Genomic DNA, 25197 nt, shown 5'->3' with positions numbered 1-25197 from the left:
GACTTTGAATCCCTCAGCTGTAAAGTGAGAATAATAAGAGTAACTACCTCACGGGGTTGCTGTAAGTAAGGATCAGTTAGATTGATATTGTAGAACACTTAGACCAGTTCCTGGGACGTGGGAAAACTGCTTCCCGAGGAGCTCAGGCTCTCTGAACTGAAGTCTCAAGGCTGCTTGGGAGAAGGGAGAGATGAGAGCCCAGGCATATTTGGCTCTGGCCACCACCAGTCCTTGGGCAAGGCAAGCTCACTTTGTCTCCTTCATGGGCAGGCTCTCCAATAGGCTGCCTTCCCCTCCGTGGACCTCCTCCACTGGGCAGAAGCCAGGCTTCATTCACATTCCTTCTTCCTGGACAAGTTTCCTATCTTTACCCAAACTTTTTACCTTTATGTGGGGAGCTTCTACCCAAGGCACCCATGACTGCTTGAGCCTTACCTCTTTCTCCTTTCCAGAAGCCTTCCTATGATGACCTTTCACATGACCTTTCCCCAGGCAGCTGACCTAGGTTGAGGACCCTAGCCCATCTTTTCCAGTTCCTTCCTGTCTTGTGAATGAATCCTACCTGTGAGCCTCTGTGTCTCTACCTATGTCCTGGATGAGTGTCTTCTCTGCTCCATAAGACAGTGTTCCAAGACTAGCCCTGGATTCTTGATCTCCTTTCTTCACCTGGGAAGGGTGTTTCCCCTTCAGTAGGGGGCAGAGGAACTGGCTCATAAATCTCTCTCTCTTTCTCTCTCAGGATGCAAGAAGCCAGTGTCTGCCTCAGGGAAGGAAATGGATTGGGCACAGATGGCATGCCACCGATGTCTAGTGTACCTGGGGGACTTGTGTAAGAATCTGAATCTTTCATTTTCTCTGTTTTGGGCTACAGGACAGGCTCAGGCTGCTTCAGTTGTTGGGATCAACCTTTATGTGGTTGAAGAGCAGGAGATTGGAGTGCCCTCTGATAACTTTTTCCCTCCAGTGTGCTTAAAGTGTCCCCTTCTTTTCACTGCTCTCCTGTGAGTGAATACGGGAAGAAGGAAAATGTCTTTGAGCTTTAAGAAAAATCAGGGTGATAACTCAGTTTCAGTAGTGGGTTAGGAAGATTCTAATTTGATGTCTTTCTCCTTTTTGGGATTTTCTTTTCTCATTTTGGACTCTTAGAGGAATTGAAGTTAGACCTCAGGGAGTACTTATCTGCCTCAGATAAGTATTTCCCAGAATGGAAAAGTGCTCTTGCTTTATGGCCCCTGGGTCTCTAGTCCTCATAGGCAAAGGTTCCTCATTAGGCTGCTGGTGTGTGGCTGTTGGATGCATTGTCTCTTATTGACTTGAGGCTCCTTCTCTCCCTGCCCCCAGCCCACTCCTGGACCCCTCATAGTCAGTGTGCACAGAGAATCAACTGCTTCACATTAGACTGACCAAGTATCATTAGTAATATCTTCTCTCTAGAATTGAGCAATTACATTCCAGAACTAAAATCAGAAATTCTTTCCAAACAGTTATATGTGCTGCAGCTCCCCTTCATTGGGAAGAGCTAATCAAGAAGAGCCTGTTTATTTTATAAGCACTGAATATTCTTTACATTTTGAACCTACCAGCAAGGAATAGAGTTGAACAATTTGCCGATAGTCATGCAGATTTAAGACTGTGCCAGAGACCTCAGCAAGTTGTCTCCTAGCTCAGGTACCTTCTTCCCAGGCTCTTATGACAGTTTCACAGAGTGGACTCCCAGATGAAGAGAGGTTTTTCTTTCTTTTTTTTTTTTTGAGGAAGATCAGCCCTGAGCTAACATCTGCTGCCAATCCTCCTCTTTTTGCTGAGGAAGACTGGCCCTGAGCTAACACCCATGCCCATCTTCCTCTACTTTATATGTGGGACACCTGCCACAGCATGGGCTTCATGAGCAGTGCCATGTCCGCACCCAGGATTCAAACCGGTGGACTCCGGCCTGCTGAAGTGGAACGTGCGAACTTAACTGCTGCGCCACCGGGCCGGCCCCGAGAGGTTTTTCTGAGACATGGAATCATCGCATTTCTTTTCCTCTTCTCTCTCCTGCAGCACGATATCAGAATGAATTAGCTGGCGTAGACACCGAGCTGCTAGCTGAGAGATTTTACTACCAAGCCCTGTCAGTAGCTCCCCAGATCGGTAAGTGGGTCCCCACTTGGGCCTCCCAAGCCAGCTGCATTTTCCAAGAGGAAGATGATGTTGTTGAGAGGGCAGGCAGGCCATATTCACTTCTCCCTAGATCCTCCCCACACTCATTTATCTCACACTTCATCTTGGTTATGCATTCTCCCCCTTGTAACACACACTCAGAAGATGGGGAGGAGAAAAGGGAAAGTGGGAAAGTCTTGAACTAAGAAGGATGGAGGCAGAAGAGAAGGAAGAGAGAAGATGCTTCCCTGTTCCTGAGATCTCTTTACTTGAGCTGCCCCCACAGGAGGCACAGTGAGGGAAGGGGTAAAGCTTCGTTCCAGGGAGAGATGGGGCTTAGCATGTAGGAAGGAGAACTCAGAGGTGAGATGCTGAGCTGGGATAGAGGAGAGGGCTTCAGAGAGTTCCGTCACTGTTAGAAGAGTCACAGCTGCTGCTGAAGGAATGGCACCCCCTGGGTGCTGAACTCCCTCGTGGGCCAGGTGGGAATAGACTGATAGGAAGTGAGTCTCTAATCAGTAATCCCCTGGAGGAGCAAGATTAAGCCGCTAATCACCTAAGACACCAGTGTTGCCTGCAGACCCACTGTTCTCCCCATAAGTTCTCTGATGCTTAGCATTGGTTGGACCTGGCACCTTTCAGTGAGTGTTGTGGTCACAGACTGCGTGACTTCTCTTTCTTTCCAGGAATGCCCTTCAACCAGCTGGGCACCCTTGCAGGCAGCAAGTACTATAATGTGGAAGCCATGTATTGCTACCTGCGCTGGTGAGTAGTTGCCAGCTCTTTCCCCAGTCCTGCTTTCATGTCCATACCATACCTGCTCTGTTTTCTCTCTTCCCTTCTTCCCTTTTCTGGCTCCAGGGTAAGATAGGAAAATGCTAAGATTGCCTTCAATTTCCTCCTCTCAGGGGCACCCTGACACAGCCCCACTGCTTTTCACACAGCCACCTGGATTTGTAGGCGTTTGGACAGCTAAAATAGCTGTCCACTGTCATGCAAAATGCAGGATTGCTGCCTTCCTGAAGAAGTAAATAAATTTGATATAGTCGATAAAATATCACCAAAGTAGCCTCTGGCAAGAACTTCAGAATTGTAGAGATTCAGTGTTTTGAGGTGACAGAGATGACAGCATGGGAGGACCCGCTTAGAAGCAGGATGGGTCACTGCTTCTCTGGATCTGATACTTAGCTCTTAGAATAAACAGTTTTTTCAGGGCATCCAAAGTTTGTTAGGCTTCAGTTACTAAGTCACCATAGCCAAATGCACATGAGGCTCATAGGTAAACCAGAATGTTGTTGGTTAAGTTATAACAAGAAATAAACAGCCAGGAAAACCGAGAAACTTCCTCTTGCCACCTAGTCAGGGCCAAAGTCTACTTGAGAAGCTAAATCATTCTCAGAAGAGGTTATATAGTGAGTTGGCCTTCAAAGCAAAAGGAATAAGGTGGTCTTCATAGCTTCAAAGGTCAAATACTAAAGTGTAAAGTAAAACGCCTAATTGTGCTTTGTAATTCCATGTGTCGTGACCTTGGTTCACCTGGTCAAGGAAACTTCTTCCTTGTATCAACAGTATTTGCTCGTGTGGTGCCCCTTCTCCTTTTCTAGATCAGTACAGACTGGCCTCCTGTTCCACTGTATTTGTTCTTAAAAATGATCACCAGGTTTATGACCCGCCATTGCGTCTTTGCCATTTCTCTCATGCCATCCAGAGAATGCCCCCCTTACTTGTCCTGAATCCTTCATCACACTCATAATCATGATTTAGGGTGAGCCACTTCCAAAGAGAGCTAAGTACCTCCAGGTTTGGGAGGTGTCCACTAAGGTCCTAGGTACTCTGCTTGAACAGTTGTATCTGTGGTGTCTGAGTTCGGCATTTGGGTAGGACTCAGTTGGGCACTTCTCGTCCCAGTGGCATTGTCTAGGGTCAGTCCTTGGTATTCAGCTGATGTGGAGCTCTGGTATATCTGGAGGGTTGACTCATCTAGACCCCTCTCCCTCTCGTCTCAGGGCCTCTCCATGTGATGTCTTCCTCAGGGTGGGCAGTTTCTTACGTAGTGGCTTGAGGCTCCAACAGTGAATAATGACCCAAGAAACTTGGAAGTAGAATCTGCCAGTCTCTTAAGGGCTGGAAACTGGCAGAATCACTTCTACTATATTGGTCAAAGCAGTTGCATAGTCTTCCACCCCCAGCCAAGATTTAAGAGGAGGGGACAGAACCCACTTCTCAGTGGAAGGTATATCAAGGAATCAGTGGCTCTCTTTAATTCACCACAAACACCTACTTCTCCTTTTCTATACCTTGCTTTTTATAATTAAAAGATGTTTAAAAAAAAAGACATCAAGAAAAGTATGGTGTCCTGTTGAGGTCAGTCTTCAGTGAGGCAGACGCAGCTCTACCACGTGTTAGCTGCGTGACTTTTGCAGTATTCTTGTTCTCTTGGGCTGTGTCCCCTCATCGTAACTGTGGGCAATATTAGGGTACAGTGCCTGACACAGTGGGCTGCTCAGCACGTATTCGCATTGGAATGAGTGTTGTGAGGATTAACTGAAATGGTGTATGTAAATATCCTTGCACATAATAAATGCTTATTAAATGCTACCTATTATTAAATACTCTATGCTTTAAAAAAAAATGAAGGATAATGTATTTCAGGGATGGTAGCTAAGTTAAGTTTTGAAACATAAAGTAGGATTAATGGTCCCATTTCCAGATATAGAGGAGATGCAGACTTCATCTTTACTCTGATTAATCTGGAAGCTGGTTTGTGTGTGTTTTATTAGGAAAGATAGCTTTCACTCTGAGTACATACATGGAAGGGGAGGCTGGGGGCAGCCTGTAATTACAAGAAACCTTCTTTCCTAAAGCCCTGGCAGAGCGACATTTCCCCCTCCCCCTCTGCCCCTGCCAAGACTCAGTAGCTCACCTCTGTATCTCCTTTAGCATCCAGTCAGAAGTGTCCTTTGAGGGGGCCTATGGGAACCTCAAGCGGCTCTATGACAAGGCAGCCAAAATGTACCACCAGCTGAAGAAGTGTGAGACTCGGAAACTCTCTCCCAGCAAGAAGCGGTAAGTGGGGCCTGTGGGGAGGAGGGGGTCTCTCTGCAGTTGGTATGGCAGAACCATAGGGACTCTGGAGCCATTCACCATTTACCTTGGGCTCCTCTCATTTCAGATGTAAAGACATTAAGAGGTTGCTGGTGAACTTTATGTATCTGCAAAGCCTCCTGCAGCCCAAAAGCAGGTGAGTGGAAGAGAACATGAGCAAGAACTGTCCTGTGAGCCCTATCCATGATGGCTCCTTGACAGAGGGGGACCTCAAGAGGAGGGAGCAGGCTATTGAATTCTGCCTCTCAGCTGGAAATTCCTTAGTCAGTTAGTCTTTTGTAGGCATCCTTCAGTGTTTCACCATAGGGTTCTGTGCCCATTTTCCCCTGGGCAGCTCACCCTTTGGCACAGAATCGGTGCTCACTCAATGTTGGAGGAGTGACTGAATGGGAAGCCCACCCACATGTCTTCCCCTGGGTGTCTGTCCTTCCTCTGTTTTTTGTCTGCTTTGGAGGTTAGCCCAGCACTGAGTCCCTCTGCTGCTCTCTGTGAAGTCTCCTCTGCAGGCTCGCTTAGTCTTTTCTCTGAATCCTGTATTCCCAACTCTTTTTGCCTGCCTCAGCCACCATCACTGACCTCCCTGTTACTCCTGCCCCTCCATAGCTCCGTGGACTCAGAGCTGACATCACTTTGCCAGTCAGTCCTGGAGGACTTCAACCTCTGTCTCTTCTACCTGCCCTCCTCACCCAACCTCAGCCTGGCCAGTGAGGATGAGGAAGAGTATGACAGTGGATATGCTTTCCTCCCGGATCTTCTCATCTTCCAGATGGTCATCATCTGCCTTATGGGTGTGCACAGCTTGAAAAGAGCAGGTAACTGTCCATATGTCCTTCTTTTATCCCCCACTGGATTCTGGGATCCTCACTACCCTTTGCTGCAGCTCCTTATTCATAAAGTTTCTTCCACAAGCAGTCCCTTCACTATCTGTATGTCTGCTTGGCTGTGGAAGAGTGAGGGACAAGCAACCCTACCCTAAGGGAGCTCCTGGTGAATGAATAAAGGCACCAGCATATGCCCTTCCCCATCTCCCCTCCCTCCACACCCCCCCGCCCCATCCCTAGCCAGGACCCAGGCAGACATGATGGTGAGGATACTTAGCTAATGATACACAGAATTCAGACCTTGCTCCTTGGGGTATGGGGAGGAGCCTGTGTGAAGGCGTGAAAGCCAGGGAGGATGAGATGGGACAAGAGGATACATGAGCTTACATGAGGAAGCAAGGTGAGCTGCCATAATAGTGCAGAGGCCTGAGAAATCTTTTTTTACCTTAGAAGAGGCTCTGAAAGGTAGTTGGAGCCTTGGAGGGGTTGAGAACAGGTAAGATGGGATTGGAATTGATGATGCCTACTCCTCTTCAGGGCCCTAGGCCCCTAATGCCTGGTTTTCCTGACTTTAGGATCCAAGCAGTACAGTGCAGCCATTGCCTTCACCCTGGCCCTCTTCTCCCATCTCGTCAATCATGTCAACATACGGCTGCAGGCTGAGCTGGAAGAAGGCGAGAATCCTGTTCCAGCATTCCAGAGCGATGGCACAGGTGCAGGATTGGGGGAGGTTGTGACTATGGAAAGGTTAGCATGGGGTGTGGGCATCAAGGAAGGGGAACACAGTTGTGGAGGGGGAGGTGGTGTTGAAGAGCACTTTCTAGCCTCTGGGCTCCAATTTGTCTCTAGGCCCCACCTCACCCTCCTCTTTCTACAGATGAACCAGAGTCCAAGGAACCCTTGGAGAAGGAGGAGGAGCCTGGTCCTGAGCCTCCTCCTGCAGCACCTCAAGCAGGCGAGGTCAGAAAGAGCCGGAAGATCTCCCGTCTCTCCTGCCTCCGCCGCCGCCGTCATCCCCCCAAAGCTGGTGATGACAGTGACCTGAGCGAAGGCTTTGAATCAGACTCAAGCCATGACTCAGCCCGGGCCAGCGAGGGCTCAGACACTGGCTCTGACAAGAGTCTTGAAGGGGGAGGAACCGCCTTTGATGCTGAGACAGACTCAGAAATGAACAGCCAAGAGTCCCGATCAGACCTGGAAGATATGGAGGATGACGAAGGGACACGGTCCCCAGCCTTGGAACACCCTCGGGCCAGGTCAGAGGCCCCTGAATCCCTCAATGGTCCACTGGGCCCCAGTGAGGCTAGTATTGCCAGCAATCTACAAGCCATGTCCACCCAGATGTTCCAGACCAAGCGCTGTTTCCGACTGGCCCCCACCTTCAGCAACCTGCTCCTCCAGCCCACCACCGAACCTCACGCCTTGGCCAGCCACAAGCCCTGTATCAATGGGGATGTGGAGAAGCCCTCAGAGCCAGGTATTTGGGCCTCTCCTCATCATCCTGCTCTTGTCTACATCTCCATGCCATCAGCACTTACCCATGAGAGGCCACTTTCCTCTCTGTGTGAGGACCTCTCATCCCCACCCTTGCTGCCTTGCCTGTGGCCCTCTGACTAGTGTAGCCCAGGAGTTTTTCCCTGAGAATCCCCTCTCCTGCTCACTTCCTCTTTCCCAGCTCCCAGCCTATTTCGTGGACTTAACTTCTCTCCTGCTCCACCCTGCTTTGTCAGCATTGGGGCTTTCCTCCCCACTGACACCTGCAGCTGCAGCTTCCTCCATTGGTGCCATCCCAGGTCCCACCAGAGCTCCTGGAGGCTAGAAAAACCAGCACCCACCAGGACAGGTGGATTAGAGTGAGACTTACGTCCCAAGGGTCCTCCTGCAAAGGGAGCTCACAGTCAGTAATGGCGAGCATTTGTTGAGCCTACTCTATGCCAAGCACTAGGCTGGACTTTTTTCAGGTGTTGTCTTATTTAATTTCACAAAGTCCTGTGAAAGAGTTATCATCCCCTTTCTAAATGCTGTCTTACTTCCAAGTTTCTGTGCATGGTGTTCCCTCAGTTTGGAACATACTTTTTCCTCCCTTGCCCTGAACCTGTTGCTTGGCTAATTCTTACTTGCCCTCTAGATTTTAGCTTCAGAGTCACTTGGTCTGGGACTCCTCCAAGGCTTACTTAGATGTCCTTCCTGTGGGCTCCTGTAGCCTCTGCACCTCCACAGCTTCTAGCCCTTTTCCACTCAAATGAAGTTGTCTGTCTCCTCAACTAGACTGTGAGCCTCTTGAGGGCAGGACAGTCTATGTTTTGCCTGTTGCTGTATCCTCAGTACCTAACACTGTGCCTGCCACAGGGGTGGGACTTAGGAAGTATTGAATGAATAAAAGAAATGAGGAAGCTGATGTCAGAACTGTAGTGACTTGCTCAGTGTTCTAACCTGGAAAGTTGAAGAGCTAGGAGTTAGAAGTAGTTCTTCTCATTCTCTACCCCTCTTCTCCCTCCCCTACAGCTCTCTTCTGACTGTCTGCCCTGCCTTCTAGCACAGAGTACGCACTTTATAAATATTGGTTAAGTGAATAGCTGTAGACCAGCTTCAGCCTGTAGCTTGAGTCTGAAAGAATAATATTTAAAAAGGCACCAGGCTCTTGGCTTAAAAGCAACCAGTTAGTGGGCCTGGGAGAATGAGGCAGGGGTCTGTAAGTGAATTCCCCATCTTTCATATCAGAATTCTTAAGAAGAGTCCACGCAGGTCGGGTATGCTCCCCCACAGAGCTGAAGCCTATTGCTACGTGCCTGTTGGTTCATCCCAGTTCTCTGTTACCTACCCCCAGCTTCTGAAGAAGGCTCTGAGTCGGAGGGGAGTGAGTCCAGTGGGCGCTCCTGTCGGAATGAGCGCAGCATCCAAGAGAAGCTGCAGGTCCTGATGGCCGAAGGCCTGCTTCCTGCCGTGAAAGTCTTCCTGGACTGGCTGCGGACCAACCCTGACCTCATCATCGTGTGTGCACAGGTGTGCCACTCCACCCGCACTGCCCTTTGTCAGGCCCCAGGTTGTTGGGGGAGGGTGTTGGCCAGGATGGGGCCCAGGAATCCCCTCAGATGGGGACAAAAGTTATTGTCGAGCATCTGCTTTGTGCTGGGTCCTTATGCTTTTCACAGGAAAATGATTAGGCATGACCTTTGCCCTCAAAGAGCCTGTGCCCTGGGCTGGGATACATATTCTGCAGACTGGGAAAGTGAGAGAGCTGCTCATTCTGCTTTGTATCCCCAAAGCCAGACATACTGCCTTCTGTTATGAGTAATGGTGGAAGTATGTGTTTGAGAGCCAACCTCAATAGGTAAATACCAGAGCCCAGAGAAAGAAGAGAACACTGAGTAGTGATGGAAGAGATGGGATCTAGCAAATGGCGGGGCTTCAGACAAGGCAAAGGTGTTCTGGGCAGGAGAGTCCTGCAGCCAGAGCAAGTGGCGTCAGAGGCTGGCTGCACGGACACTTAGTAGGGTGGTGGCAGCCTTCTTTGGTTCAGAGTCTCAATCTGGAGCCTCTAGTGCCCTAAGGCTTTCATTCAGTGTTGCTTCATTCCAGTAGCACACCTGCCCTGCTGTGAGAGACCCCTTTCCCAGCAGGTCGCCCTCTTCCCTGGATGAGAGAGTTTGGATCAGAGCCAGGCACGCCCTTGGGTGTGTGGTTGTGTCTGATGACAGCTAGTTAGTCATTGTTAGTCATCCAGGGAGCTGTGGTAAAGATGGAGATGCCGGGTCACTTCCCTGGAGAGGTGTGCCAGTATGGGCATGTGGAGGGCTGAAAGAAGGTTTGTGCTAGACAGGGAGAAGCCGTCTCCAATGCTCTAGCTTTTCCCTCTACCAAAATCCAGAAAGTCCTTCCTGTAATCTACTTTTTTCTTGAAGCCTTCAGCTGGTGATGAAGTTCAGCAAGGCTCCATGGTCCCCCTTCTTCATTCCTCATGGAACCAGCTCCCTGTTTTCCAAGTCCTCCACTAGCCCCACCTTGGCCTCTTTTGTTAATTTTTCTCTCAAATCCCTCTAGGCCTGTGACCATAGCCCCAGACCCCCCAAGTGTAGTGCTTTTCTTGCTCACTGCCATTTTCCAACACTGCCCCAACTGAAGGCCTCCTCTTCCCTCGCTCCCCAGAGCTCTCAAAGTCTGTGGAACCGCCTGTCTGTGTTGCTGAATCTGTTGCCAGCTGCTGGCGAACTTCAAGAGACTGGTGAGTGAGTCCCTGGCGCTCCCCTACCTTCCCCTCTCCCTTATTGGCCCCACAAAGCCCATTCCCCCCTTCCTGGTCACCCGGTCCTTGGGGTAAGGAGGTTAATGGGATTCACTGCCCAACCTCCCTGACACAGCAGTCATTGTGGTCTTGGCCTCTCCGGTTTCCTACCCCAACACTGCCTCACTGTGGGCAGGTGGCCTGTTCTGCCAGGGAGTGTGCTCCCTGGGGAAGGCAGTGGAGTGAACAAGAGCAGTGAGGGGAGCCTGGAGCCAGCCCTAGTCACTGGTGTCACGCTGATGCCTTGGTCATTGGGAATCGACCTTGACCTCCAGCGTTCCATCTGTCTGGCTCATGCCCTCCTACCACCTTCCAACTGGAAATCTCTACCTTCTCCTACCTCTGAGACTCCCCCAAGGGCTATTCATTCCTTCCTCCAGAGCCCCCCTCTCACTTCCAGCCTAATTGTCCCTGCTGTCAGGAAGCTTCCCAGTCTGAGCTGTCCTTGTTCTCCCAACCTGCTCTGCTCTTCTAACCCCTCCAGCTTGGTCTCCTAGACCTCTGCTTGACGGCCCTTGTGTATCCGTCTCTCTCCTCTCCTCTCTCCATGTCTCCCCACCTCTGTCCTAGGGGTATGTCCTATCTCATCAGCTTGGGAATTCCCAAAGGGAAGGGCTGTGTCCTTCTGACTGGGGGCTCCTAAAGGGCAGGTGGTCTCATGTGTCTTCTTTCTCCCCAGGCCTGGCCCTGTGTCCCGAGGTCCAGGATCTTCTTGAAGGTTGTGAACTGCCTGACCTCCTCTCTAGCCTGCTGCTCCCAGAGGACATGGCACTTCGTAACCTGCCTCCCCTCCGGGCTGCCCACAGACGTTTTAACTTTGACACGGATCGGCCCTTGCTGAGCACCTTAGAGGAGGTGAGGATATCATTTCTCACGCCACAAGCTCTGTCGTTAGTCAGACACAGCAGCAAATCAGGGGCCCGGGGTTGGAGGGGGCAGGCAGGCAGCCCTCTGTCCAGACAGGGAGAGTAGTGTCCTTGGGGCTGCAGGCGGTGAGTGCTGCTTCGTTCAGTGAGCCATTTAAGCTTTCTTTCCCTCTTGGCAGGATGTCCTTCCACAGGGCTGCTGTTGGTAGTGTCTCCTGTTGTAGAACAAGCCTCTTCCTTCTTTTTTCACCTTTTATAGAAGACAGAACAAGTGAATTATTAGGGCTTTGAAATCTTTATCAGTCTCTTTTCTACTCTGGACCCTGCGTCCTCTGAGCTGAACATCACGGAAAGTTAGAGCTGGAAGGGAATGTGCTGCCCACTTAGTTCAGTGACTGTCACCCTTGAATCTCTGTCATCACACAGGCCACGTGGGGGCAGCAGAGGGAAGCCAAGCAAACAGACGTCCCAGCCCCCTCCCTGACACACACCCCCTTGGTTGGTCCCTTTCCAGCCAGAGCAGTTTGCCTTTAGTCTGTTTTATATTTTAGGGTTCTAGATAAGATTTTTGTTTGATGGGGAAGAAGGGTTTTGCTGACCAAAAAATAAGTTGGAAATGTTGATCTAGTTCAGTCTCCTCATTTTCCACATGAGGAACTAAGACGGGAGGAGAGGCGGCTTAGAATCCAGGTCTCCTCACTGCAGCCCAGTCCCCTTGTTTCTTTCTTCCTGGCCCCAACTCCTGGTTCTCTAGTCCGCCTGGGAGTCTCCTTGCCTACTTGCTTACTCCTGGCGGTTAGAGGTTCTGGGCCCTGTGCTCCTCCTTCGCACCCCACCGCCCGCAAGTCTGTCCAAGGAGCTCCTGTTGCTGAGGAGGCTGGGACAGCAGGGAGCTGGAGGGAGGGAGCCCTGGTGGGCGGGGTGGGCTTAGAGGGCCCTGCTCAGCCAGGCTGGGCTCCTGTGTCTCCTCACAGTCAGTCGTGCGCATCTGCTGCATCCGCAGCTTTGGCCACTTCATTGCCCGCCTGCAAGGCAGCATCCTTCAGTTCAATCCGGAGGTCGGCATCTTCGTCAGCATCGCCCAGTCTGAGCAGGAGAGCCTGCTGCAGCAGGCCCAGGCACAGTTCCGCATGGTGAGTCAGGCCTTCCCCTCCCTGTCCACTCTGCTTCCCTGGGGCTCACTGAGAAACCAGGGTGAGAGACTCGGACAGACTGGTGGCCCTTGACTGAAGGATGTGGTGAGTGGGGTTGAGGAAACCGACCCTCCGGAGAGAGGAGGCCCGGGAGGGAACTGAGGGATGGGCTAATAGACAGGGAGTGAGAAGACCTTTGAACAGAGGCAGCATGGCACCAGACCTGTATCCAGACTGCCTAGGGGTTGAGGGCCATCTGTGTCACCTCCCAGTCTGAATTAAGCAAGTCACTTAACGTTGCTAAGCCTGTTTCCTTATCAGATATGAGGGAGTAGCAGAGTCAGCTTTATGGGGTGGTTGTGATGATGGAATGATAGTGCATATCAGCCCCTTGCATGTTGTCTGATGGAGTGTGTGTGCTCAGCAAGTGCTCCTTGCCCTTCTCTTTTAGGGGGAGGAACACTAAGGAATGGAGGGGAGTGGAGGGATCTTGGTATCAGACACCATGCAGGAACCCTCCCATCCCAGACTTGGTCCCATCCCTCAGAGGCTCCAAAGAGTAGGAAGTGGCCTGGGTTGCCTCTTTTCCATTCAGTAATTCATTCCACAAATATTTATTGAGAGTCTGCTCTGTGCTGGACCCATCAGTATTCTAGGCACTGCAGTTACAGCAGCGAACAAGAGAATCCTTTCTCTTCTGGGGCTGATACTTGATGAGCAACCATCTGGGTTCCGCAGTGGGGCCTGCGCAGCCCTGGGCGTGTTGTCCTCCTCGAGCTGAGCGGCAGCAGTACACTTGGGGTGGAGTGTGGCACAGGCAGCATGGCCCCCATGTCTCCTCAAGCCTCGGGGTTCTTTATCGCAAGCCGGCGCCCTTCCCCATGACCTTCCTTTACCCGGCCCCAGGCGTCCCCACCTCTCTTAGGCCTCCTTCGTGTGGACATTCTGCTTAGCTGGGGAGGGACACTGGCTCCCCAGCAACTCCCTTCCTGGCTGTCTTAAAAGCAAGCACATTTTGTTAAAAACAAACCTTTTGTTTTAAGGCATTTATTGCTGTTCCATAGGGGAAAACATGGGGGGTTACACAAATAATTATGGGGAAGTTACACAGCTTCAAAAAATGTTAGAGTTTTTCCAGGCATTTCCTCCAGCCTAAAGCTCCCGAAGACTCCTTCTCAGGGGCAGGGAGTACCTGAAAGCCCCTCTCATGAGGTGCTGGACACACAGGCCAAGCTGGACACAAGCCACATAGCCTGCTGGGGCTGCCTCCTGCTCTGCCTGGGTCACAGGTTTCCACCCCAAGGGGTTTATCCTCTAGCAGCAGCAGCAGCATGGTCATTGTCATCATCGTCATCTTGCCATCTTCTGTCATTTATTGGGAGCTTTCTATGTGCAAACCCATGTTTGCATCTGACATCTCATTTAACCCTTGCGGCAGCCCTGTGAGGCTGGTGCTTGCATCCTCGTGTTATAGTTGAGAAGATGCAGAATAACCCAGGAGCTGTTGTCAACGGCAGAGCCTGGGCTCATGTCCTTGTTCTAAGCTGCTGTGGGGGCTTAGCGTCTCTACAGGCCAGCTGGGCACCGGGAGCCACTGCTCCTACTCTCTGGGGCTCTGGTGTCTGCCTGGTTTTGGGACCCCCTTTCCTGCTGGGACCTCAGGTTTTTCTGAGGACCACACAGGCCCACATCTCTGAACTGCTGGACCGGCGACACCAGAGCCTTCGATTAATGCGGCTCTCCTCCTCCTGGATCCAGGTGGATCCACACACACCTGCACTGGTTCTCTAGGGGACTCATCCAAGTGTCCCCATCCCCCTCTCTGGAACATGGGGTTTCCCAATTCCAATTTTAGCCTAAAAGTAAAATTACTGGGCTTGACTTCTACAGTGAGAGGAGGGGAGTTTGTCAACAGCGCTCCCCTGACCAGTCTGCCAACAGGGCGTGTGAGAAAGTGGCTGCATGCAGGTGCTGGCTTCTGCCTCCCTTCTTTCCTTCCCCTGCCAGTGTTTCTCGAAGGGGACCCTCTCAGCATTTAGGGCAGCACCATCTTTGTTGTGCAGGACTCTGCAGGGGAGTGGGGTGGATCTTGCATAACCATAGTAAAATTATAAAAACTAAGAAATTTGGGTTGGTACAGTATTCTTAACTATGGATTTCTTGGATTTCCTTCAGATTTCACTAGTTTTTCCACTAATGTCTATTTTATCTTCCAGGATCCCACATTACATTTGGTTGTTGTGTCTTCTTAGTCTCCTCCAATCTGTGACAGTTCCTCAGTCTTCCCTTGTCTTTCATGACCTTGACACCTCTAAACAGTATTGGTCAGTTATTTTGTGAAGTGTCCCTCAGTCTGGCTTTGTCTGGTGTCTTCTTATGATTAGAATGAGATTATACATTCCATATTAATATTTTAAAGCAGCACACTGATGATGCCACTGTGCTCATCAAAGAGCCTTCAGTGGCTCCCCATATCTTTTAGGACAAGTCCTCATCCTTAACCTCATCTTTTAGATCATATTAAGGAATTTGGACTTCATCCAGAAGACGAAGGAAAACTATCACAGGACTTTTGGTCAGGACCATGCTGGAATCAGATGGTTTTTGAAAGACTGCCTTGGGTGCAGGCAGAGAAGATGGATTGGGTCAGAGGCAGAGACCAGTAAAGAGATGGTTATAATAGTCAAGGTGGGAGGTACAGCCTTTGGCTAGGGTTACGCAGTGGAGATGGAGGCAGGTGGAAGGATCTGAATGATTTGTAGGAGGTACAGTTAACAGGACTGGGAAGCCGATAACTTCTGGGGCTGAGAGAGAGGGAAAAGTCGAGCCTACTCAGCTTTCTGACTTAAGCAGATGGTGGTTTATTTACCAAGTTGGGGAGCACAAGAGGAAGAGAGGCAGTTTTGAGGAGCAGATGGGGCTGTCGAGTAGGCAGTTGAAAATGTGGGTCTGGAACTTGGGTGGTCAGGTCTGGGCTAAAGCTGCAGACTTGGAAGAAGTTGGTATGTGGATGGTGATAGAAGGTGAGGGGGTGCATGGATGGCATCTTTTGGGAGGAAGAACAGATGGAGAAGAGCAAAGGAGCAGAGATCAACCCTGAGACACAGGCAGTGTTTAAGGAGTAGAGACTGAGGGGGCTTAGCTGGGAAACGTGCAGGCACAGCCAGGTGCTCTCCTGCGCCATGACAGCGCATGGCTGTCTGCTCCCTCTTTCCCATGGTGCTGGAACTGTGTGAGCTTCCGTGGACTGGTAATGGAATTTGTTCAGATTGCATCAGGGGATTATTTTTCTCTCATGCCTCCCTTGCCCTCATTTAGCAGGAACGATAGAGCTGACTTTATATGAGGCTGTATGACTGACTTTATATGACCCCAGGAATTCCTCTTGGTCTTGATCGCTAGAGAAAGGGTATACCCTCAACTCCTTATCTCAAGCTTTACACCCGGTGTTTTCCCTCCTAGGCACAGGAAGAAGCCCGGCGAAACAGACTAATGAGAGACATGGCCCAGCTACGACTTCAGGTAGGACATCAGGACCCAAGTGCTCCTTCTGCTCTTGATCTGGTTATTGCCTAAAGCGCCTTGGCAGATCCTCACCCCTCCAGCTGCAACCCCCGGCCCTGTCTGTGGCCCTTCACTGCACCCAGATTACCTTCCTGGCCTCCTAGCTCGCCCTCCCTATTGCTCATTCTTCACTGAGCCTTAATTCCCCCTTTCTGCCTTCAGTTCCTTCTCTTTTCTTTCTCTTTCTCTTTACCTTAACCCTTGTTTCTGTCTACTTTTCCACCAAGGCTATTGGTGGAGTCCCCTGTCCCCCCTTGGCAGCAGGAGGAGCCCCATAAGAGCCACCTTGAGTACCATTCTCCCTCCCGCACCCCCACCCAGGCTGCAGGGGCCCCACGCAGCTCTACCCACTCTGCCTTCTCTCATCAGCTGGAGGTCTCTCAGCTGGAAGGGAGCCTGCAGCAGCCCAAGGCCCAGTCAGCAATGTCTCCCTACCTCGTCCCTGACACCCAGGCCCTCTGCCACCACCTCCCTGTCATCCGCCAGCTGGCCACCAGTGGCCGCTTCATTGTGATCATCCCAAGGACAGGTAAGCATATTGGGGAGGTGGGGGACAGATAGAGTGCAGCTAAAAGAGACTCTGGGCTTAGGACTAAGAGACCGTTATTTGGGGCTCAGGTTACACACAGTGGCCTTGGTCAAGTCCTGCCACCTCTGTGAACTTCAGTCACTTCATCTGTGAAATGGGCATAACAGTCTGTTAAACCCTGACTCACAAGACAGCTAGGAGAAACACATGAGAAAATCCAAGTGAAAGCACTTGGTAAATTGCCATGTACATTGCTGGCAGAAGGTCACACTTTCAGAGAACTTTGGAAGCCCCGTAGGGAGCCACAGTCCCTTCTTTTCCTGCAGTGTGTACTGGAGCGAGCTCAGATACTTCCTGCAGAGTCCCATGTCACAGCAGTCTGAGCTCGTCTGTTTTGTCCTTCTCTGCTCCCACCTTGCTCACCAGTGATCGATGGCCTGGATTTGCTGAAGAAGGAACACCCAGGGGCCCGGGATGGGATCCGATACCTAGAGGCAGAGTTTAAAAAAGGAAACAGGTGAGTGCAGGCCTGGCTGGACCTGTGCAGAGTCCTGTGTCTGTTTCCCAGACAACGGATGCTTATGTGTTCCTTGCTCCCTGTGGGTAAGACACACACTTGCAGTCCCTGCTCACAGTTCGCTCACTGCCAAGGAGGGAGCCTGAAGATGTAATTAGAAGTCAGGATCTTAGGTACAGAAATAGAGGGTGGTCAGAGGAGCTAGGAGCCCTGTCGGGGAGCACTGACCTGTTGTCCACTTGCCTCTGGGGCAAACATGAGATGAGCATCAGTGGGAGAGGGGAGCAGACCCCCCAAGGCCAGGCTGTGAGCTCCTTTGCTGGAGTTTCTCCCGCTTTAGCGTTGGGACCGGTGGTGGGGTTTACCAGGGTAGGGGTGCCTTCCTCGGGGCTGCCCGGGGCTGTCCCACCTCCCATTGAAGCCATCCAGGGACGAGCAGGTGGCAGCATACAAGTGCTCAGTCCAGCACAGACCGACCCTTCTGGCCTTTGGGACAGGAGGAGGACTAGGCAGTGGGGGTAAGGAGAGGGACACTCCTCCCTCCTTGCCCTGCTAGCTGGCTCGCCCCCTCCTCTGCAACTGCCCTTGCCTGGCCAGGAAGCTGCACAGAGCCTACTTGTTTGGGCCTTGTCTCCAGAAGCCCTGACTTGAAAAGCATCTGCTGCTTCTCCCCTCCCAGCACCTCCCCCGGGAGGAACTGAAGAATCGATGTTATCAGGAGGAAAAGCGAGCTGGGCTCAGTGGCCAGGAAGCTGCTTCGAAATGGCTCCAAACTGACCTGCAATGGGAGAGACACATCTCCTTACCTGCTCCTGTAAAACTGGGCCCCCTGAGCCACAATGGTCTGCTTTGTATGAGGTGCCCTCCCCCTCCTCTGCCCCCCACCTCCACTCTCCTGTCTCCTTTGCAGGTACATTCGCTGGCAGAAAGAGGTGGGAAAGAGCTTTGAGCGGCATAAGCTGAAGAGACAGGATGCAGATGCCTGGTACAGTTTCAGCCCCCACTCCTAGAACCTCAGAAAGGCTGCCTGCTTTGCTCTTCCATGAGCACTCCCTGGGAGAGTGGGACAGGGCCAGAGAGTTCTCTAACAGGTAGCAGGATCAGCCTGGGCTCCACACACAGCCTGCCAGGGGTCTCCTGCAGGCCTCACCTTGGAGGGAGTAAAAAGTTGCTCCAGCACTGGAGCCCCTGTGGCCCTGAGATGGTTGGGCTTGCTCTCTCCTAGCGCCCTCCCTGCCCCGGCTCCCCCTGTTCCTTGGAGATCCTGCTGTTCAGGCTATGCTAATACTGGGGCTTGGCCCACCCACCCCCTCCTCCCCACCAGGACTCTCTATAAGATCCTTGACAGCTGCAAACAACTGACTCTGGCACAGGGGGCAGGTGAGGAGGATCCAAGTGGCATGGTGACCATCATCACAGGCCTTCCGCTGGACAACCCCAGTGCGCTCTCAGGCCCTATGCAGGTGGGTCATGGGGTGGTGGGGGTGGTGTGGAATGGGGAAGAGGTGCTGGATTAGACTCCTCCTCAGCCCTCTATACAGTTGCCCTTTTCCTCTTCCTTTACCCCTTCCCTCTCCCCTCAATGACTTGTCCCATAGTTCAGGAGGTCAGGCCCTCTCCCATCTGTCCTCTCCCCATTCCACAGGCAGCCCTGCAGGCCGCTGCACACGCCAGTGTGGACATCAAGAATGTTCTGGACTTCTACAAGCAGTGGAAGGAGATTGGTTGAGACTGACCCCCCAGGCCCTGCAGTGGGGCTGACTCCAGATCTCTCCTGCCCTCCCTGGCAGCCAGGACCACCACCTGTAGTCACCCCACCACACGCAGACTCACGCACGCACACAGGAAGGAAGCCCAGCTGCACACAGGCTGCAGGGAGGGCCCAGGAGTCGGCTGGGAGGGCGGGGTCCCCCTGTTGCCAAGACGACGTCAGGAAAGAGAGGAAAGTGCTTGGAGCGGGAGAGGCCTATGGGCCCCTAGCCAGCCTTCCTGCCTCAACCTCCCTGCTGTCCCCAGGGGCGGGTTGCAGGCATGGGTGTCTGCATTTCATCGGAGTGGTTCCTGGACCTCTGAGGGGAAGTGACAGCAGAAGGGGCCCTTCTTCCTCATCCAAGACGCAAAGTGTTTGGGGCCAGGAGTTTGGACTCCCCAGCCCTGGGGGAAGAATTGGGTAACACCAGATATCTGGGTGGTTCTCTGCAGACCCTTCCCCTCCTCGAGAACCACCCATCCTCTCATCTCCCTTTGTGGGGGCTGGGCAGCTCTGCAGCCTTGGGGACTCTTAAAGAAGAAGGGCCTGGAGCTGCCTGTACTGATAACAGGGCCAGGGCTTGCATCCCCTCCTGCTGCAGGGGCCGCACACCCAGTTGCCCCACTTCTGCTTTCTGTCTCCTTTCTGTCTAGCTTCCGGGGCAGGGAGCAGTCTCCACCCATGGCTGCAGGCAGTCTGGTCTGTATGCCAGTGAGGGTTCCTGTGCCCACCGGCCCCACAGTCACAGTCACTGCGCTTTGTGCTCTTGGCTGCTATGCTGGGACAGAGTGGGAGGCCAGTAAGAGGAGAGTGGGGTACAGTCTGAAGCCACCACCCCCCCTTACTCTAGGAAGGGGCCTGTGTTTGGGTGGGCAGTGGAAAAGAGAGGCCCCTTGAAGCTGCCTGGTCAGGGGCCCTCTGTCCTGATGGGCTTCCCTACTTTTGCCCTTCCCCAGGACTAAAGGCCAGGTGGGCTAGCTTTGGGAGTGTCAAGGTGAATATGAGGGAGCAGAGATCATGAATAGCTCAGGGCAGTGAATGGAGCAGCCAGAGCAGAGCTGTGTGTGGGAGGCTTTGGCCAGGATTGCCCTGGCCCCTCCCCTCCGGCTGGACTTGTAGCTCAGGCTGGGGGTGGGGGGTCTCAGCTCTGCTGTCCCCGCCGCAACCTAGCTTCCCAGGCTGTTCTCAAAGGAGAGCAGGCTTCTTACCTCCTTCCTCTAAGACAGCAAGTCTGGGACAACCTAAGGGGAGTGGAGTCACCCCCACTCCCAGTCCCTGGCAGAGACTGAGACTAAAGCATCACTTAATAAAGACCCCCCGAAGCCCACTCCCTGTCACCTGGTGCCTTTCTGTACAATTTTATTGGGACATTGGAGATTATGTGCTGTAATGGCACTTTGGAAAAGTTTCTTCGAGGTGGATCCATCAAAGCAAAAAGCTGGTGATTCAAGTGAAAGCTCCAGAGATGGTTCTGTGATAGACATTAAGTTCATTGACCCTGTGAACTGAGCTGGTGACTTCGCGAGGGTGATAGATGAAAACAATATTTTGAAGGCACCAATGCTGCCTGGGGATGGTTTACTGTCTTCACCTGGGTCTTCTGAATCAGGGGGAAACTTCCTCAAGGGAGAGGTGGGGATGAGCCTTGAAACCAGCCTCTGAGTCCTCGATCCCTGTCCCTCTGCAAGGGTTGGCACCTCAAGTGTGCTTTGTGGGAGTGAATGAGCTTGGCACATCCCTCACGGTTGAACCGTGTACAAAGACATTTGCTCTGGCCTCTGCCCAGCACGGTCCTGAGAGGCAGTGAAGCATTGTGAGAGGGGGTTTCTGAAATCCAAAGTCCGGATTTGGATTCCTCTGCCCAGCATAAGGCAGAGCCATCCTCAACTCGGGAGAACCTGGAACCATGGTGCAGCATGGTCCGGGAGGGTGCTCCACGTCTCCCTGGCTGCCTCCTGGCTAGGGCCCCAGCCCCTTCTGGCTAGTCTGATCTCGGTGGGGTTGGGTCAAGCTGGAGGGGCTGGCTGTGTGCAGGAGGCTGAGTGAGCTGCCTGCTAATGGGGCTGGGCCACCCTGTGCTGCTCCCTGGAGGCTGGACAAGGCTGGGATTGTTCCCTGGCTCCCCTTTGTCTCCCACTCCCCGCCCAGGGCTGGCCTGCCTTCTTGCCACTCTCCTTCCCGTCGGCTTGGCTGGCAGGAGCCTGGGACTCCACCCTTGGAGCCCCGGGCCCACTGACCCACTGGCTTAGGAGCACCCGTCAAGCTCTGGGTAAGGAAGTTCACCTGGGGCTTTGACACCCGTTCTGGGGAACTAGACGTAAAGCGCCTGCTCCAGCCCCCTCCCCTGTTTCCATGGCTACAGTGCACACTACTCCAGAGACCTCTAAACCTACTGCTAAGGGAAGGGACAGCTTCCTCTCCCTACCCCTCCCCCAGGTAGCTGGGCAGCACTCAGGTGAGACCACCCAATCCTGTGCCTGGGAGGGGGCAGGGGATACCCTGGGAGGCCTCATCGGTGTTAATGTTCAGCCAGGGTGCTGGCGTGAGGGACCAGGTGTGCTTTGTGCCCGGCAAGGACCCCAGCATCCAGCTCAGGGGCTCCCAAACTGTTGACTAACAGGAGCAGAGGCTTGGGGACTGACTGGTGGTGTGAGCCTAGAGTGTACAGCACAAACACAACAGACGGGAGAAGCTGGCAGCAGGAAAAGGGGTGGGGCCAGGCTGTAGAGTTGCTGGAAAGTTTTGGCCAGGGGAGGTTGGGGGAGTGTCCTATTCTCCCTCCTCCTGGGGTGGTTCCACTCGCCTAGCTGGCCCAGCCCCTCCACTTGTGCCAAGGAATGTGCCTGGGAGAGGCAGCCTGAGAGGCGGGCGGGCAGCAGAGCCGTGGCCACCCGGAGGCAGCGCACAGGTCTGGGGCTGAGGGGCATGGGGCTCAGGAGGGACAGGGACCCCGAATGCCCCCCAGGGGCACAAGTGTAGTCCTCAAAGAAGAGCCAGGAATGCCCCTAATTCCTTGCCCCACTGGTCGGCATCCGGCCTCTCCAGGAATTCTCCGTGAGCGCCATGAGTTTTCTGTGTTCAGCCCAGGCCCTGTGGGCCCAGGGGCTTTCTGGTGGTGTGTGGGGGAGGGTGAATTTGGGCTCTCTTTGCGCTGACCTCCTTGAGTCAGGGTTCTCCTGAGACAGAAATTGGGGGTTGAGGGCCTGGATCCAGAGTCTGGGGTTACTAACTGAGGCAGCCTTCCAGCGGGGGAGGACCTTCCACTCCATGCTGGGCTGAGGCTGACCAGCCCCTCTCAAGGCGGGAACCGCATGCCCCAGGGCTAGGATGGGGAGGGGTTGGGGTTGTGTGATATGATGACTGGGGAAGCTGGGCCTGCCTCCCCTAGCCTGAAGGAGCAGTTTGGCGGCCAGCTACCACCCACATACATGCACAGGCACACAACCCACCCTGGGACTCCGTGACCAGGGCCAGCCTGGACCTGGGAGAAATGGGGCCTGTGGATGATGGCAGATACCTGACCCACCCCTTCCCCCCACTTTGTCTCTAGGTCATCGTGGAGGTGTCGGGCCACCATGCTCAGTCTCAAGCTGCCCCAACTCCTTCGAATCCACCAGGTCCCCCGGGTGAGGGGCTCGACCCACCAACTCCTACTCTCCAGGGGACTGACTGAGGCAGAGGTTCTTCTCCTTTAGCAACTGGGGAAGTCCCTCCCACAGGTTGATTCTTATCCCTCAGGTTCCAGTGTGAGACTCTTCCTCTGTTCTCTAAGGAACAGACTTGTGACCCACTCCCTAGAGCCAAGAATGCCCCTCCATCCAGAGTCCCCTTCCCTGGAGTGTCCTGTCTGTGTCTGTCCAACCCCCCGTCCCCATCAGATCTTGTCCCCTTACTCCAGCTCTTCTGTTTCTCGTCTGGTCTCTGGGTATTGGAAGGTGTGGTGAGATGGGAATCGGATTTAGTTTGGCTTTAGGGTCACTGTGACATCCACTCCTCCACCCCATTCTCTTCAACCCTGCTTTGGAAGATCTCTCATGGAGAGGAAGGGTCCAGCACAGTGACTCCCCTCCTCTCTCCCCCACCCACCACTCCCTAGGTGTTCTGGGAAGACGGCATCATGTCTGGCTACCGACGCCCCTCCAGCTCGGCCTTGGACTGTGTCCTCAGCTCCTTCCAGATGACCAACGAGACGGTCAACATCTGGACTCACTTCCTGCCTACCTGGTGAGGGAGGCTCTGTCCCAGGCCACGGCCTTGAGCTCAGAGAGGGTACTCAGGCGGGCAGGGACCCTCTAGGACTGCGGGCCGCAGCGGGGGTCGCGGGGTTCCGCGGCGGCTTGAGCACATGCCCGCTGCAGGTACTTCCTGTGGCGCCTTCTGGAGCTCGCGGGGGGCCCGGGCTTCCGAGCGGAGCCATACCACTGGCCGCTGCTGGTCTTCCTGCTGCCCGCCTGCCTCTACCCCTTCGCGTCGTGCTGCGCGCACACCTTCAGCTCCATGTCGCCCCGCGCGCGTCACATCTGCTACTTCCTGGACTACGGCGCACTCAGCCTCTACAGCTTGGGTGAGCCCCACTAGAGGCCGGTGCGCGGGGGTGGGGGCGTTCCGGGGAGGGCGTGGGGGTGTGGCACGGGAGGGCGGGGAGGGCTCCGCCCGCAGGGCGCCTTTCGGGCCTCAGCTCCCGCCCCGCGCCTCTCCCCAACCAGGCTGCGCCTTCCCCTATGCCGCTTACTCCATGCCGGCCTCCTGGCTGCACGGCCGCCTGCACCAGCTATTTGTGCCCGCCGCCGCACTCAATTCCTTCCTGTGCACCAGCCTCTCCTGCTACTCCCGGTGGGTTCTTGGCCAGTGGTGAAGGGGAAGGCAGAGGGACACGGCATCCCCAAACACACGGACAGCCAGAATGGGAGGCCAGCGATCTTGTGCCTGCCCCTCACTGCTCTTCAGCGTTAGTAACTACGGGACCATTTATTGAGGACTTAGTGCGTGCCAGACCCTGTGCGCTAGCACCAGATGTGCGCTGTCTCCTTTAATTCTCACAGCCACCTAAGAGGCAGGTGTCTTTATCCGCATTTTACAGATGTGGTCATTTACAGAGGGATCATGTGCCCTAAGAGTGTTAGTAGCTACTAAGCTACATTGACATTCCATCTTGGCCCAAGGTCCCCTGCCCTCCTCTGACTGACCCCCACCCCCGCACAAGGATGGTGACCAGCCTTTCTCTCCCAGGTTCCCCGAGCTAGAAAGCCCTGGGCTCAGTAAAATCCTCCGCACAGCTGCCTTCACCTATCCCTTCCTGTTCGACAACCTCCCGCTCTTCTATCGGGTAAGGGTGCTGGGGGCCCCCGCCCAGTCTCCTGCTTTCTGGTCCTGATCTCACAGTGCCCACTTCCAGTCCTGCCCCCCTCCCCCCATGCCTGACCTCAGCCCCTGCCCACCCTCCAGGCCCAGCACCCAGCCCTCCACATCCATGCCAGGTCCCAGACACATCTGTGTCCACTCTGGAAGACCCTTCCCACCAGCCCTGCTTTTCCTTTGCCAGCTGGGCCTGTGCTGGGGCAGGGGCCACAGCTGCGGGCAGGAGGCGCTGAGCACCAGCCATGGCTACCATCTCTTCTGCGCGCTGCTTACTGGCTTCCTGTTTGCCTCCCACCTGCCTGAGCGGCTGGCACCAGGACGCTTTGACTACATCGGTGAGAGCAGGCCTGGCCTGGCCCGGAAAGGGGAGAGGGGAGACAGCTTCCCAGAGCACAGCAAGTGAACTGGGTAAATGGAGCATCACAGCCAGAGGAGAGTGTTGCTGGAAGGGTCCTCAGGGTCGAGGCCCACCCTCCACTTCTCAGATAACAGCAAAACTGGTAGCACATATGCTAGCAGCTTTAAGCATATCAGTTCATTCACTCCTTCTAATAACTCTGGAAATCAGGCTTTCTTAGTCCCAATTTTAAGGGAGTATGAGGCCCAAAGGATGTGGTGACTTGCCATGGGTCACAGGGTGAGTCAGGGCAACCCTGGGAATGGGGTATGTGCCCTGACCTGCCCACCTCCCCCCCCCCCCCCCCACAGGCCACAGCCACCAGCTATTCCACATCTGTGCAGTGCTGGGCACCCACTTCCAGCTGGAGGCAGTACTGGCTGATATGGGATCTCGCCGAGCCTGGCTGGCCACTCAGGAACCCCCCCTGGGCCTGGTGGGCACAGTGGCCACGCTGGGCTTGGCGGTGGTCGGGAACCTGCTCATCATTGCCGCCTTCACAGCCTCCCTATTTTGGGGCCCCAGTACATGGTGGCCCATTGGAGGGAGATACAAAGGCCAGACAACAGTGAGGCCCCATTTCTGAGCTTGCCCTGGAGGAAGGCAAAGGCTGCCCTGGTGCTGGAGAGGAGCCCAGAACCAGGCCTGATAAGGTGGGGGCACATCTGAGCCTGGAACGAAGAGTGGCTGAGGAGAGAGTGCAGAGGAGAGAAGGCACAGGAGAGGGGAGAGG

At 53.8% G+C, this 25197-nt stretch overlaps 2 protein-coding genes across 3 annotated transcripts in view; both read left to right on the top strand.

Annotated features, from left to right (window-relative positions):
* Positions 1–20036, top strand: part of SMG5 (SMG5 nonsense mediated mRNA decay factor) — a 32855-nt gene extending 12819 nt beyond the window's left edge. For both annotated transcript variants that reach the window (XM_044758170.2, XM_014836978.3), the window contains exons 5-22: positions 740–829; positions 2044–2133; positions 2829–2907; positions 5083–5208; positions 5315–5383; positions 5851–6059; positions 6644–6781; positions 6946–7545; positions 8896–9071; positions 10215–10290; positions 11030–11205; positions 12191–12349; positions 15812–15871; positions 16283–16442; positions 16869–16959; positions 17870–17944; positions 18284–18422; positions 18605–20036. In XM_044758170.2, the coding sequence (XP_044614105.2) occupies positions 740–829; positions 2044–2133; positions 2829–2907; positions 5083–5208; positions 5315–5383; positions 5851–6059; positions 6644–6781; positions 6946–7545; positions 8896–9071; positions 10215–10290; positions 11030–11205; positions 12191–12349; positions 15812–15871; positions 16283–16442; positions 16869–16959; positions 17870–17944; positions 18284–18422; positions 18605–18688 (2597 nt within the window). In that variant the 3' untranslated portion in view covers positions 18689–20036. The remainder of the gene's footprint in view (positions 1–739; positions 830–2043; positions 2134–2828; positions 2908–5082; positions 5209–5314; positions 5384–5850; positions 6060–6643; positions 6782–6945; positions 7546–8895; positions 9072–10214; positions 10291–11029; positions 11206–12190; positions 12350–15811; positions 15872–16282; positions 16443–16868; positions 16960–17869; positions 17945–18283; positions 18423–18604) is intronic.
* A 1499-nt stretch (positions 20037–21535) lies between these two features.
* Positions 21536–25176, top strand: PAQR6 (progestin and adipoQ receptor family member 6). The gene is given in 9 exon segments (XM_014836983.3): positions 21536–21617; positions 22260–22335; positions 22806–22933; positions 23068–23273; positions 23416–23542; positions 23939–24035; positions 24252–24402; positions 24776–24992; positions 24994–25176. Coding segments are annotated over 8 exon segments (1020 nt in total). The 5' UTR covers positions 21536–21617; positions 22260–22284; the 3' UTR covers positions 25037–25176.
* The last annotated feature ends 21 nt before the right edge of the window (positions 25177–25197 follow it).

This window comes from Equus asinus, chromosome 25 (genome assembly GCF_041296235.1).
Source record: "Equus asinus isolate D_3611 breed Donkey chromosome 25, EquAss-T2T_v2, whole genome shotgun sequence".
Taxonomy (NCBI): domain Eukaryota; kingdom Metazoa; phylum Chordata; class Mammalia; order Perissodactyla; family Equidae; genus Equus; species Equus asinus.
Note: the sequence above shows the minus strand (reverse complement) of the source record. Positions and strands in the feature narration are given on the sequence as shown.